Raw genomic sequence first — 12847 nt, 5'->3', positions numbered from 1 at the left:
GTTGACCATGTAAGTGGCACACGCTTGTCGACAGGATGACAGGTGACGTCTTGACACGGCACGGAGATCCGGAACCTGGATCCTCGTCCGGCCCCCACAACCCCGGCTTGCCAAGTTGGCGGCGCTGGGGGGCAGCTGCATGGCGCTCCGAAAATCACTTCTTGGGGTTCTTATGATGGGAATCCCGTAAATCCCATGCTTAGGCATAACATCGTTCTTCAATTAAGTCCGTTAAAAGCTTCAACGCACGCTAGGAGGGCCTCCCTCAGAAGCCGATCCATTGACTTTCTAGACGGAGGAAAACATTGCTGAGGCAGCTCAACAAGCCAAGCCACTCAACAGAAGATGAAGCCATAGACTGAGGGCTGGCGGCAAAGACGCTGGCTGGGCGATGCGTTCGTAAGCTTGGTGGCGGGGTCGTGCCAGCGGGTACAGACAAGCAAAGTTCGTATCGGCAGCCTCTTGCAGGTCTAGGCCAACTTTGCGAGCAGTTTCTGGCGACGCCTCAAGAAATGCGCAAACTTGGTTCGCGGGTGGCTGGCGAAGGACGGGAGGGTGTGATGAGATGGATGCAGCTGGACGAGGCGGAGAATCTGCATGGCCGAACAGACGCTGCCGATGGTCCGATGTAAGTGACGGTTGGCTGGTCATAGCCGGTGCGACAGACACATGCAGAATGTTTGCGGTTGGCTGGAAGACAATACCTATGGTACTGGCCATGAGTGAATCACCAATGTACTCTGAATTGAACAAGAGACCGTTTCTGCTGCCCAACCGTCGCCTGTTGGAAACTGGAACATATCGAAAGCGGATGAACGTTGCCGTGAGAGACAATACCTAGTCGACTTTTGCATCCGATAGCAAGCTCTGCTTCAGGCGGGTTGGTAGCAGCCCCTCCCGCATACCGGTACCCCAGGCGTTTGGTGCAGATGGCTAGTGTAGATAACTAGTGTCACTGTTGATGACGATCACTAGAAAGCTGGGCAAGCAATTGACTGCAATGATTGGCCAGCGAGCTCGTGGTAGCTCAGCGCCCAGGATTGTGAGAGGTAGCTCACCATGGTCTGCCAGTGCCACAGGTGCCAGGTGTTATTTCGGGTTAGTGCTACTGCAAGAGCGTGCGTGGACTGGCCGCGTTGCCGATTTGAGAGACTCATTGTCTTTTTCATCCGCCCAAAATCGACATTGGAGTTGGCGAGGCGGCCTCTTTGTGCCGTGATTGTTGGCTGGCGTCCAACGGCGTTGGAGCTTTGGGCACGAACATCCGCATGCGCCGGGCTGCTCCATAGGTTGCTCCACGAAAAAAAAAAAAAAAAAAAGATCCGTTGCAGCAGGCATTTGTAAGGCCAGCAGGACAGGGTTTCTCGATATGGGGCCGGGCTCAACCGGACACTAAGGTGAGTGCTCTGTGGAGAGGTTCAGGTGGTAGATCATGATGCTGAGATGTCGGCTTGTGAAGGCTCATGGCGTCTGCTGTACCACCATTCGATGCTTTGCGTCTGTTCACAGGGAAAAAAAAAAGGGGTGTTTGGAAGGTAAGGAGGTTCGCAAACAGAAACAGAACATGGTACAAGAGTGAGGCAGGGAATCAGTGAACAGGGCGGCAATTCAGCGACGCCAAGAAGAGGGCGACGCGATGCGATGTGAGAAGGGGCGGGTAAAGGCCAGGTTCGTTTCGGAAGATGAGACGTCTTTTTGGTACACCGTAATAGCTGCCACTTTGGTGAATTGGCGATTGACGATGCAATCCGTGTAATCGAGAGTGGTCTCTAGAGATGCCGCCGGGAAATATTCCACGTCTGCCGGCAATGAAAGAAGCATCGGGAAATCAATGAATCTGAGGCATCGGTAGGTTGTGCAGTGGATGGCAGTGACGGGGAGAAGCCAGAGACCGAGGGCGAAGAAGAAGCAGCAAATGGGACGGCGCCCGGAGCAAAGTGCGTTGCGTTGAATTGATTGGCAATAGATACCCTTGCCCCCACACAAGAATGGAGATGGAACCTGCGAGTCTCCCGGACCACGGCAACAGCCAAGCTGCATATCTGTGGCTAGTGTTCCTGCCGTTCTAACACCGTTTGGGACTGGTGTTGTTTCTGTAGACCGAGGAGCGGAGGAACTCTCGACGAAGTTGAGGGAAAGAACACCAGACCTCAGTCACGATTCGTACCTGGTCAAGTACCTAGTAATAGAGGAGCGGAAGGTGGACCTGTGTTGGGTAACGTTAGACCGAGATGAAAAGCCCGGGCCCTGCGAAATCTGAAATCTGAAGGAGACGCCGGCGGAGGGAGGGGGGCAATTTTTTCCCTCTGTGCCTCTCTACCTCTCGCTATTTCATTTTGCTTCTCTCTGTTTTGCTATGAGACAGGCACCGCAAGGAATGCGACTGTAATAGCACTTGGCGCTGCGACCATCGCCTGGTCAATGGAATCTCGCGTGCGGCCTGCCATGCCTGTCCTGTCGCGACTGACAGTAGCCGTTCCCATTACTTTCCTTAGTCAGGCAGCATCTCTCACTGAACTGTAATGAGAGACTGACCTAGCCAAAGGTTCGGCGGGAAGAATTATGTTGTTCCCGGTAAATCCTGGAGTGTGCATGTATGAGTGAACACTCAGCCTAGCCGGTGGCATGGCATAAGCCGCGGTGGCACAGGCAAACTACCGGGCCATGTCTGTATTAATTATGGAATGAAAGCGGAAAAGATGCGACGACGCGGATGAGGCCATCACGAGGGTCGCTGAAAGTTTCAGTCTCCAAAGTCTGAGGCGACAGGGACCAGGTGCCACTGACAGGGCAGCCCTATGCCTGCTTAGCTACGCAGTACCCCCCTCATATGAGCATCCACCGTTACGGCACTTGACAATTGACGATGTTATTGTGAGATTGGGATCAAGTGTATCAGAAATTGCGCTGTGGGAAGTAGAAGAAGAATTAAACCACCACAACTTCGCGGGATGGCGCTGTCTTAGCTTCTGCTCGAGAAGACGCACTTTGATTATCTGCACAGCGAAGATACGTAGGTACACATCCAATTCCCGCCATGCGCAACCTTGTAGCGTTCCTATCTTGATTAAGGCCATGTGCGGTACGTACCTCCCCAGCCAGTCGGTCGAGGACCCGCCCCTGCCGATAACAGCAAAGCCGCGGACTGTCTGTGCGAATTCGCTGACGCTCACGCACACTCTCGGTGACGATGTCGCTTCTCAGTTCTGACCTCATCACGAGAATTCCATCGTGATCCAACCCGAGTCCGCAACGGCAACCTCGATTGGACTTTTCTTGACGGAGATACGGCGGCTGCACTGGAAGATGTGCATATGTTCCTGGTTGGGTTTCCCCTCTCCCCCACTGTGACCCGACATTTGCGATGGGTGGACCCCAGCCACACGTCTGTATCCGCCAGTACGTACCCGTCTTTGCAGGCCTTCCAGTTTGTGTGAGGGAAGAACGGGCCAAGCCCGGCGACTTGCGACTGTCATGTAAGTGGTACCCTTGTATTGTGCCCAACACGGACGCGCCGGTGCAATTGCTGCTGGGCGGACGTGGGCATCGTGTCCCTACCTTAGTGGAAAGAGAAGGGAAAGCGAGGGCAAGGCCGCACGTGTGAGGTCAGGTAGGTAGGTACTGAGGGAGGGAAAAATGTGTGTGAGAGAGAGACCGGGAGAGAGAAAAAAAAAAAGACGCGGTCGGCCGGACAGGTACCGCGCAATCAAACCATGCGTTGCCTGTCTTTCTGATGATCGCAAGAGGGAAGGTGCGGTTTCTGCTGTTCCACCAGCCACCCTTGTAACTGTCCACTGGCACCTGCACTCATACCTGGACTCCTCACACTTTTTTCCCGCTCCCCCCATTGAGCTTACCGCATTCAAGGCAAGTGCGACCAGAGAGACAAGCGTGGGAAAGAACCACTCACACACACCCCGAGGTACCTGCCGCTCTTGTTGCTGTTGCTGCTGTTGCTGCACTCTTGCCTCATAATAAAACCACATCGTTGCCCGCGTCGCCCATGTGTTTAGACCTCACCTCTTCTCTTTTCCCCGTCCACACTCCGTCAAACATCACCAGCAAGCACATCCAGGCAAAACATCTTCACCCCGCCGACGATACTTTGGAACTGAATATCGCTTGATTGATTGTCAGACGTTTTCTCCCGTCTCCATTCAACAACTTCAACCAACCACAATTTCCACTACCTCTACACATCACCAACAGACAACATGCGTACTTCCCTCGCCATCGTAGCCCTCTCGGCCCTCACTGCCGTCTCTGCCCAGCGCAAGGTCTACACTGCTGCCGATATCAACGTTGCTACTGTCTCCGTGAACCAGAGAGGTAAGTCAACTGGGAGAATTATGCCATCAGCTTTGGCAATCCGGCTTTGCCGTATGATTACACCCACTGAGCATTGACTAATTCTTTTTTCCTTCAACAGCCAGCTGGTGTGTCGCCGAGCGCAACACTTGCAAGGTCCTTTGCGAGCCTAACCCCACCACCAACGACTGCGATTCTGTAAGTTCTCCTCTTTTTTCCTATGCTAGACCAGGAGCACTAGTTGCTTGTTGATCACCCCGGCCCGATTTCAAAGAGGCCGACGCTCGTGGGCAGCATGGCTAACTCTTACTCAATAGACCACCCTTGTCTACTCTTGCCTCTGCCCCAACGGCTCTGCCCCCGGCCTTGAGTACTACGAGCAGACCATGCCCACCTTCATCTGCGAGAAGGCCTTCGAGGACTGCATCACAGCCAACGTTGGTGACGCTCGCGGCCAGACCAACTGCACCGACACCATCAAGTCCCAGTGCGGTACCGTTAACGCCCAGGCCGGCCAGGCTTCTGGTGTTTCCACCACCACCACCGCCTCTGCTACCAGCGCTGCCACCGGAACTGGAACCGCCGCCGCTACTACCGCCGCCTCCAGCTCCAGCTCTTCCGCCTGGGCTGTTCCTACTGCGAACCCCGCCCACGTTGGCAATGCTGCTGCTGTCGCTGCCATTGGTCTCCTCGCCTACATGCTTTAGATTGATTCTGCACTCTATTAGGCTGTGGTAAACTGCGAGCCGCGATTGCTTCATGCGGCGACATGATTGACAATCGCGGGCTTTGAGCGGTATTTCGCTTCTCTGTAATCACCTTCCCTACTACCCGGTCTGCGTGCTTACCACGCGGCTCCCTAATCTTTTTTGACGAGGAATACGTGGAATTATGCGATGGAGACGATGGATATTCCCACCCGTATGGCATTTTGAAGTTCTAGGAGGAGTCAGTGCGTTACAGGGACGGGTGATGTCACCCCATGTTGCTTTTGCTCTGCATTTCGCGTTTTAGGCATGATTGAAAGACAGTCCAGACGACGTCAAAAGAAATGAAGAATTGATTCCCCCCAATTCCCTGTCCCCTCTGCTTTGAGCGTTGAATACCGGCCTATCACCATTATGGCCGACCATTATGGCCGACAATGGGCTTGTGACAGTCTCCCATTGGCCTTCTTTGAGGTATGCCGCATCGTCCCAAGCTTGCAAATCTTCACTAACACATGCCTTTGTCAACGCCAATAGGAAAGTTCCTGAAAGCGGTCAAACATCCCTTGTCCCCATTGTTTTATCAGCTTTCTGTTCCACGGAACTGCTAAAGACAATTCCTTTTGTCTCTATCGGAATGGTTTCATAGTGAATACTGCTATTGAGGGATACTACGATATATATTCCAACTCACTGCCGCCTGTATGACAGCAGTTCAGCTCTTCGCAACACATACCTACCTCATATCATTCATTCGTCCCAATTTGCATCATTGACTGATCGCACCCACAAGCACCACATTGTACATTTCACCAACTGACTTCACAACATACACCCAAATCCACCATGACCAAACGCCAAATACAAACCACACCTCCGCGAGTGTCATTTGGCGTAGAACTCGAGTTCTTCGTTGCCTTCGTGCGCGGGGGGGAAACAGACCCCGACCATGCCATCAGGCATGAACTACAGCCTCTTGTCGTAGTTCCCCCGGATGATGGGATCGATAAGCACGGCCTTCCGCATACGGCGTACGATTGGGACGAGGACTTTGTGTTCCACAGCATTGGTGACGCCTTAGCTAAAGCTGGGTTGCCGGTTTATGGCCAGGGTCAATGCGGTGTGTCCGGCTCTGTGCAGAGCAGGCAGAGTAAAAAGGCCATTGACGCGTTCCAGCTAAAGACAGACGTCTCTCTCAAGGCTGACCACGTCGACGGGTACCGCTGGCAGCGCGTCGAAATGATATCACCGGCTATGTACAACATGAATATGTCTTTTGACATGGTTCGTCTGGCGGTAAGTGTAATCACTACTAACTTCCGATGCCGAGTGAATCCTAGCTGTGGATTCCACGTTCATGTGGGTGTAGGACCGACGCAGAGAATCGACGCAAGAACTTTACGGCATTTCGCTGCCCTCTTATGGGCTGCCGACCCTCTTATTAGTCGACTTCATCCTCCTTGGCGCGCTACCCTCGCCTACAGCCAGTCTGCTCGAGTGAACGAAGCTACACCGCTGGGACAGGGCAAAGGCCCTGCAGGTGCGACTATTGACAAAGACATTGCCCCACAGGATTTGAAGAAGATGAAAGTTCTGGGAAGAGACCGCTGGCTTGGCGATTCAGTTGAGGTGGACACGACCTCAGAGACGATGATTCGCGAGTTGAACTTAGATCAAGAAGACGATGAGGCCCTTCTGACAGGCTACGAACCATGGCAGCATCGACCGGCCATTCCCGAAGTCAGGGACCCAAAGAGTTCCGAAGCTCGCTCAACCTCGCCATTTGGGTTTCCTCCACTTAGATACGAAGCTCCTGTACCAATGCCGAAGAACTACCGCAGCTCTGCAACCAAGGGCGTAATCCCACCACGGCCTCGACCTCCCCCAATCAAGAGACGCTACGCTCGTATTCCCGGAACGATGCGAAAAGATATCCGCGGAGATCCCGACTTCTTGGACGGGTACATCCTAGGCCAAGGAGGAAGTATCGAATGTGTGGAAGTCAACCAGCCGTCTCGATGGGACGTCATGTCTGGCGTCAGGGATCTCCTCGGTGCTGACATGACGGTCGCACAGGCTGGGCAGTTGATGACGCCTGCCTTTCTCCCCAAGCATATCAACTACAAGTTCAAAGCCTATGATTTCTACTCTCTCGAACATCTCGCCCCGCAGGATGGAAACGGCACGCGGACGACGTACCCCACGAAAGACCATACGATTGAGTTCCGCGAGGCGGCGGGCTCTCTGGATGTGGAGTGGATTGCGACCTGGGCTCGCATCTGCTGTCGTCTACTCGAATGGAGCCGTGATGCCGAGCCGACGGAGTTTATGTGTGTGATGCGGCTGCTGGCGTGGGCCCAGGAAGAGGAGGGCGCTCAGTACGACGTGGTTGACTTGTTGATCGATCTGGGCCTGATCACCGAAGCGAGGTTCTGCGAGGACAGGTTACAGCAGGGGGAGGCTGCGTGGTGGGAGTGCGCCAATCTTGGCGCTCTCGAAGGGTCTGAGAATGCTTTTGGAGACGGGATGGGATACCCGGTGCCTGGATTCGACGACTACGAGATGCCTGATGTAGAGAGTGGCGGTGGGCATCGGTACCCCGGAGTCGCGTTCGGGGGCTGGGACGATGCTCACGGTGGTGAGTATAGGGGCGGAGAGGGTTGGGATTCGTCGAGTGGCAGTGATGCTTTCGAGCTCGAGTGCAAGGCACCTGAGGCTGGTGAGAAGACCGAGACAACTAGAACCGACACATTTGCGAAGGTAGCCGGAGATATGCCTACAGCAGGTGAGACATACCCGGAATACACATCGGAGGAGAAGGCAGGTGGTGAAGTGGATGAGCAAGGTGAGTCTGCGGCGCGGGCGTCGTAGTTCGAGTATCAGCACAGCTCGCCCTAGAATTACGATTGAGTGAGAGGGGTGTGAGAGACTGATTGAAAGGTAGGTGTTGCCGATGTCTTGGATACGTCGTCGGAGTATGCTTGGGTTGAACATGATGAATACTCTCGCGAGAAGAAGCGGGTTGAGTCAGAGGATGGCTTTGAGATTGTGGAACGCGAGAATTAAGGCATAAGTCCTTAGTGGGTAAGATAGTGGGTTATTGAGTAGACAAAATATGATTCTCGTCAGGAACAAAGCTCTTGAGTGTTTGAATATAATCAAGACGACTTGGCCTGATGTGAGATTGTGTTGTTTGACTAATAAGGTTTGGTCGAGCTGGGGATGTCGCATCCGAGTCTCGGTTCCTTTATACAGCCTCCGGCTAAACATGTTGTCTTTTTTTTTTCTATTTCAATGTAGAAGACGGGATAATGGATATGGCTGCAACAGGACGGAGGCACACGAATACTATTGCCATAATCTAATTAAGGATAGCCGAAGATAGTGAATTTTGAATGGAAATCTCGAAGATGACGGGAAAACACCACAGGAGCTGTAATTTCACTCATCCTTTCGAGAGACCATTTTAATACCATCCCCTCGAACACTGGGCTCGAATCTTTTACCACCCTTTTGTCAGTGGACTCGGTCGGGACTTTGATTCGTCTGGCTGGGAGGATTACAAACCAACGGCCCTTTTCATGATGAAAAGAGTTCTGACAGTCTAGTCGTCAGTGATCGAGGCAGAAGAAGTGGCTGGCAACTTTTCAAACATGTTGACTGAGTGAGACGTCGTCCTCCTAGAAATTTGCTCACAATCTGGAAACATGGTTGTTGAGTAGGACATCATAAGTAGGCTCCCCAGCGGTTGGACCAGATGCTGGATCAAGGCCCGATGGTCTTCAACCGCTGATAAACCATCCCCAGAAGTAGAACATTTGATCTCGTATCTACTACAATGTTCCAGGTCTTGAGGACTGGCGGCCTTCGTACGACAATGCCATTGTTCGCAGACTGGAACATCGTTGTCGAGAAATTGAACGAAAACAAAGGAAAACAGATTGCGGCCCAAGGGCCGTTCCGCAATACAACGTCAAGCTATCTATTAAAAGGGCATCTTCAGCCCTGCCATCCTTGCAAATCTCAAGTTCTCGGTACTCAATTCCAGCCGACATTCGAAAAGTTCCTTGGCGGCAGAACACTAACAGGTATCATACAAGGACCTCCGTCCGTACAAATCCCTTCGGCATATGCTCCCTCATCCTCCCACGCCTACGACCATGGATTTCCGACAAGCACAACGCCAAGACCCACCAACCATCCTCGACCGTCTCGCATTCCTACCGCTCGAACTCCAAAAGCACATCCTCTACGACTACCTCACGGTAAGTAGCAGCCCCTGCATCTTATCCCTCTTCGTCCCAGACTGGGCCGTCTGCGCCCGCGCCGCGGACCCCGTCAACGAGATCTACGATCTTCAGCGGATCGACGTCTACACCAAGGGCGGCGGCGGCGGCAGCGTTCGAGGTAAGTACGAGTCCGGGGTGCGGCACGGGGACGGGGATCATGCTTCCTTTCCGTTGATGAGGCGGGTAGACGGTTCCCGCGAGCAGCATCCCCGACACGGCGCACTGCTGCTGGAGGAAGAGCTCGGCAGGAGGTTCCCGGCCGCGATGGACTGGGCTCTGCGCGACCTCGGACGGAACGGGCTAAGAGTCTTTGAGCAGGTTTGGCCGAGGGGGCACGACGACGGGGTAGGTAGGTGCATGGCGTCCGGGGCGCTCGTCTTTCGTGAAGCTGGTCGTGGCCACGGGCGGGATGCAGACTATTCTCGTGCTACGGGAGCAGCAGCCCCGGCCTCGGCAAAGTCGGATACGCTGTCGTTGTCGTTGCCCCGTCACCTCATGTTCAACAGCGTCCCCTCCGATCCCTGGCTCCGGCTCCGGCTGCGCCGCAATGCCGTGACCGACTTGCGATGCGAGATGGCCTTCGTCATCGAACGGGGACTTCCTGATCAGGAGTTTGTTGCGGTGGACTGGACTGCCATGACGCGGCTCGAGACGCTCTTTTTAGATTTGCGGACGTATGCGAGCGGTAGTGGTGGCGGGTTCCTCCAAGACGCGATCCGGCGTGCCGCGGTGAAGATGGGGTGTCTTCGGCTTCGGTGTCTTGTCGTCGCGGGGTTGAGGACGGGGGAGAGGTACGGTAGGTCACAAGTGTGTGAGTGGGAGACGGACGAGCAGGATGAGGTCGAGGGGGAGGTGAATTGGGTCAAGGTCTTCGCGCCGGCGTTGGGGGAGGGCGGGAGGCTGGTGTTTATTGATCGGAGAGTTGTGGATGTTGACTGGGATGCGTGGAGGGTTCGGGCCGAGGGGGAAGGCTTGTTGGTTCGTCAGGGGAGGGAGGGTGAAGATGGGAGTTGTGATACTGGGGCTTATTTGAAGCATTTGGACAGAGTGATGGGTGGCCGGTGAGTAAGCCTCTCTTTTTTTCTGAAAAGTGGTTGCGTTACGTGACAGCCCATTGATAATGAAAGCTTTGAAGTCGTTGGCGATGTCCCTTGTAATTGGCCTTGTTCCCCCCTGAAGTCCACTATCGGCAGAGCCAATCCCCCGCTTGCTGAACCTCGCACCATATAATAGATACATTACACTCCGCATTGTGCTTCATTGCTGCGTGATATCATAACCATCTTTTCTATCTATCTAACGTCCCCCATACACCACGACGTGTGGTGGTTTTTCCTTCCCGCTGCATAAGGCTGCTTGGCTACGCCGTAATGTAGCACGCCTCAGTGTGAGTCACCGTCTTTGCGGCAAGTTTCTGATGGAAACCATCAGGCCTCTCTCTAAGGAAAACCAAGCGCCGTCCAGCTGATACATTCCTGTTGATGGAAAGCGGCGCAAATGTTGCAGCCTTGCTGGGGTTACGGTTCTCTCGAGCCTGTTTGAAAGGCTCACGAACAGGAGCCGAGGCTGTGATTCCAAGAATCACCTTCCCATCGAGAACGAGCTCTTCCGTTGCCTCTTTCTCGATTAATGGTCGTCGTTATCTACAAAGTTAGCGCTGACCTCAACTCTGAGATGAGAGGAAACTCACAATCAAGTCAATCTGTACCAGATGAATATCCGTAATTGCAAGCCTGCTGTCCACAGGCTTGACATGCGTAGATCTCTCCGCCACCATTGCCACGGCGAAGTTGGACGTCAAGTCATCTCACACCTCCTCCCCTTCCCCCTCCTCAACCAAAACCCTCATCCTCTCCGCCTCCTCCTCGGAATCCCCCGCAGGCGGCTTCGTCGGCTTCAACCCCTCCATCTGCAAATACCGCACCAGCGTCTTGGTCGCGCACGTCACGCCCGCGTCGCGCTTCAGCTCGGCGTACGAGCAGGCCGGCTTCTCCTGCAGCACGCGCAGGAGCGTCTTGACGTCCCGATCGGACAGGATACGGGGGCGGCCCGGACGGGGCCGGTCGCGGCCCGCCTGCTGGAGGCGGTAGCGCGTGACGATGCCCTTGATGGAGGAGACGGGGACTTCCTCCTTGATGGAGATTTCTTTGAGGGACATGCCGAGCTCCGAGAGGACGGCGATGCGGGCGCGCTTTTCGGGGGAGTATTGCGGTTTGCGGGGCTTTGGTTCTGGGGCGGCGCGGCGAGGCATTGTGTGAGAGGTGTATGTGTCCGTTGAGGGAAAAGTGAAGTGATGTGAGGGTTAGACGATAGATGGGATGATTGCTGAGATTTTCGCTGAAGATCAGATGAGTTGAGGTGGGAATTAAAAGGGGGGATGATTATTACGTTGTGAGATGAGGCTGGAGGATGAGAAGGAGGATGAGATGTAGACGATAGCGGCGCATGTCGAAATTTTCGTTTTTTATTTTTTCTTTTGGTGAACCCCCGTGGCTGGGCCCACTTTCTCGGGGTGGATCAGGGGTGCTGCGTTCGGGGTAGTGGATACCTCAGGTTCCTCGACGAGGCGGGGGCAAGGGCCACCTCAGGTCTGGACAACTTATGGCTAGTGGGGGGTTTATCTCAATAGCTGGAGGTGCGCGTCTCTTTCTATCACCATATCGTTGGGAGTAAAGTAAACCGCAGTTCATCAAACTCCAGAAAATGGTGCGAGTGCCCCAGAATACTGGTTTTCCTCCCGGCTTTCGAGGGTGCCAAAGTAAGTACCTGGTATTCCGTACCACCTGCAAGAGAAGGCACCCAGGGTGCCAAGCTTAGGTCTCGGACAGGAACAGCTCGGAGCAGCTCAGTGTGCTTAGATAAGCTAGCCATCGACCAATAGATTGAAATCTGCCTCTCCGAGCATGCAACTTGAAGGCTACCTTGCGGCCAAAATCTCACAAAGTCGTCGAAATCGTGATCAGTCTCCAACATCTCCTTTCTTCTGTGTTTTTTCGTTTCTTTTCTCGGGGACAGAGCGTCATAAGAAATAGCAAGTCTGACAAGAAGAAAGTATGACCCCATCACGGACCGGCGATGATGCTTTCTGACAATCAGCACCAGCCACATGCACTGAGCCACGCTGGAGTATCTTGCTCCTCTGGCCGTAACCTCGCGATCTTCAATTAGATCCAATCCTGAGCAACGGGATAGTGAAATTTTCATATGATCCAGCAGTAAGAAGGAAGCCTCTTCTGGCGAAAGACACCTCGGCACACATGGAAAAAGTGGTCCGCCGGCATCACTTACACGGGGTACAGGGATGTTGCAACAATCCAAGATCCCTCCCATGGGCTTGGGTGATGGATTAAACAGGAGATATTCCCCGTATATCAAGGCGACGAGGGATGAGGCATATGGCATATGAATGAGTTGTAACATAATGCTGGTACTTAGGTACACTAGGCACGACCAGCTATGCCTCGACCTTTGACGAGACGTGAAGCATAACTCATAATCCCTCGGAATCTGCTCCGGCTTCCATGCAACAAACCCGTTGCCTTC

At 53.9% G+C, this 12847-nt stretch overlaps 10 protein-coding genes across 10 annotated transcripts; 6 read left to right on the top strand and 4 right to left on the bottom strand.

Annotated features, from left to right (window-relative positions):
- Positions 1-265: 265 nt before the first annotated feature.
- Positions 266-3314, bottom strand: CLUP02_12208 (uncharacterized protein; the record flags this gene model as incomplete). The annotated part of the gene is made up of 12 exons (XM_049291172.1): positions 266-384; positions 438-791; positions 847-946; positions 1059-1278; positions 1392-1491; positions 1617-2149; positions 2207-2256; positions 2364-2454; positions 2536-2654; positions 2707-2782; positions 2854-3162; positions 3220-3314. The coding sequence occupies 12 exons, from the start codon at positions 3312-3314 to the stop codon at positions 266-268; spliced, it is 2166 nt and encodes a 721-aa protein (XP_049148317.1).
- A 50-nt stretch (positions 3315-3364) lies between these two features.
- On the top strand, positions 3365-4126 carry CLUP02_12207 (uncharacterized protein; the record flags this gene model as incomplete). Its single annotated transcript, XM_049291171.1, has 3 exons — positions 3365-3600; positions 3696-3891; positions 3923-4126. The coding sequence occupies 3 exons, from the start codon at positions 3365-3367 to the stop codon at positions 4124-4126; spliced, it is 636 nt and encodes a 211-aa protein (XP_049148316.1).
- Positions 4127-4214: 88 nt separating this feature from the next.
- Positions 4215-5251, top strand: CLUP02_12206 (uncharacterized protein; the record flags this gene model as incomplete). The annotated part of the gene is made up of 4 exons (XM_049291170.1): positions 4215-4329; positions 4430-4506; positions 4626-4992; positions 5103-5251. The coding sequence occupies 4 exons, from the start codon at positions 4215-4217 to the stop codon at positions 5249-5251; spliced, it is 708 nt and encodes a 235-aa protein (XP_049148315.1).
- Positions 5252-5442: 191 nt separating this feature from the next.
- On the top strand, positions 5443-5835 carry CLUP02_12205 (uncharacterized protein; the record flags this gene model as incomplete). Its single annotated transcript, XM_049291169.1, has 2 exons — positions 5443-5663; positions 5727-5835. The coding sequence occupies 2 exons, from the start codon at positions 5443-5445 to the stop codon at positions 5833-5835; spliced, it is 330 nt and encodes a 109-aa protein (XP_049148314.1).
- Positions 5836-5861: 26 nt separating this feature from the next.
- On the top strand, positions 5862-8081 carry CLUP02_12204 (uncharacterized protein; the record flags this gene model as incomplete). Its single annotated transcript, XM_049291168.1, has 2 exons — positions 5862-7860; positions 7960-8081. The coding sequence occupies 2 exons, from the start codon at positions 5862-5864 to the stop codon at positions 8079-8081; spliced, it is 2121 nt and encodes a 706-aa protein (XP_049148313.1).
- Positions 8082-9145: 1064 nt separating this feature from the next.
- On the top strand, positions 9146-10369 carry CLUP02_12203 (uncharacterized protein; the record flags this gene model as incomplete). Its single annotated transcript, XM_049291167.1, has 1 exon — positions 9146-10369. The coding sequence occupies one exon, from the start codon at positions 9146-9148 to the stop codon at positions 10367-10369; it is 1224 nt and encodes a 407-aa protein (XP_049148312.1).
- A 34-nt stretch (positions 10370-10403) lies between these two features.
- Positions 10404-10565, bottom strand: CLUP02_12202 (uncharacterized protein; the record flags this gene model as incomplete). Its single annotated transcript, XM_049291166.1, has 2 exons — positions 10404-10487; positions 10542-10565. 2 exons carry the CDS (start codon positions 10563-10565, stop codon positions 10404-10406), a joined length of 108 nt encoding a protein of 35 aa, XP_049148311.1.
- Positions 10566-11111: 546 nt separating this feature from the next.
- On the bottom strand, positions 11112-11555 carry CLUP02_12201 (transposase; the record flags this gene model as incomplete). Its single annotated transcript, XM_049291165.1, has 1 exon — positions 11112-11555. The coding sequence occupies one exon, from the start codon at positions 11553-11555 to the stop codon at positions 11112-11114; it is 444 nt and encodes a 147-aa protein (XP_049148310.1).
- Positions 11556-11700: 145 nt separating this feature from the next.
- CLUP02_12200 (uncharacterized protein) lies at positions 11701-11933 on the top strand (the record flags this gene model as incomplete). Its single annotated transcript, XM_049291164.1, has 2 exons — positions 11701-11732; positions 11846-11933. The coding sequence occupies 2 exons, from the start codon at positions 11701-11703 to the stop codon at positions 11931-11933; spliced, it is 120 nt and encodes a 39-aa protein (XP_049148309.1).
- Positions 11934-11956: 23 nt separating this feature from the next.
- Positions 11957-12724, bottom strand: CLUP02_12199 (uncharacterized protein; the record flags this gene model as incomplete). The annotated part of the gene is made up of 1 exon (XM_049291163.1): positions 11957-12724. The coding sequence occupies one exon, from the start codon at positions 12722-12724 to the stop codon at positions 11957-11959; it is 768 nt and encodes a 255-aa protein (XP_049148308.1).
- Between the last annotated feature and the right edge of the window lie 123 nt (positions 12725-12847).

Source organism: Colletotrichum lupini, chromosome 6 (assembly GCF_023278565.1).
Source record: "Colletotrichum lupini chromosome 6, complete sequence".
NCBI classification, from domain to species: domain Eukaryota; kingdom Fungi; phylum Ascomycota; class Sordariomycetes; order Glomerellales; family Glomerellaceae; genus Colletotrichum; species Colletotrichum lupini.
Note: the sequence above shows the minus strand (reverse complement) of the source record. Positions and strands in the feature narration are given on the sequence as shown.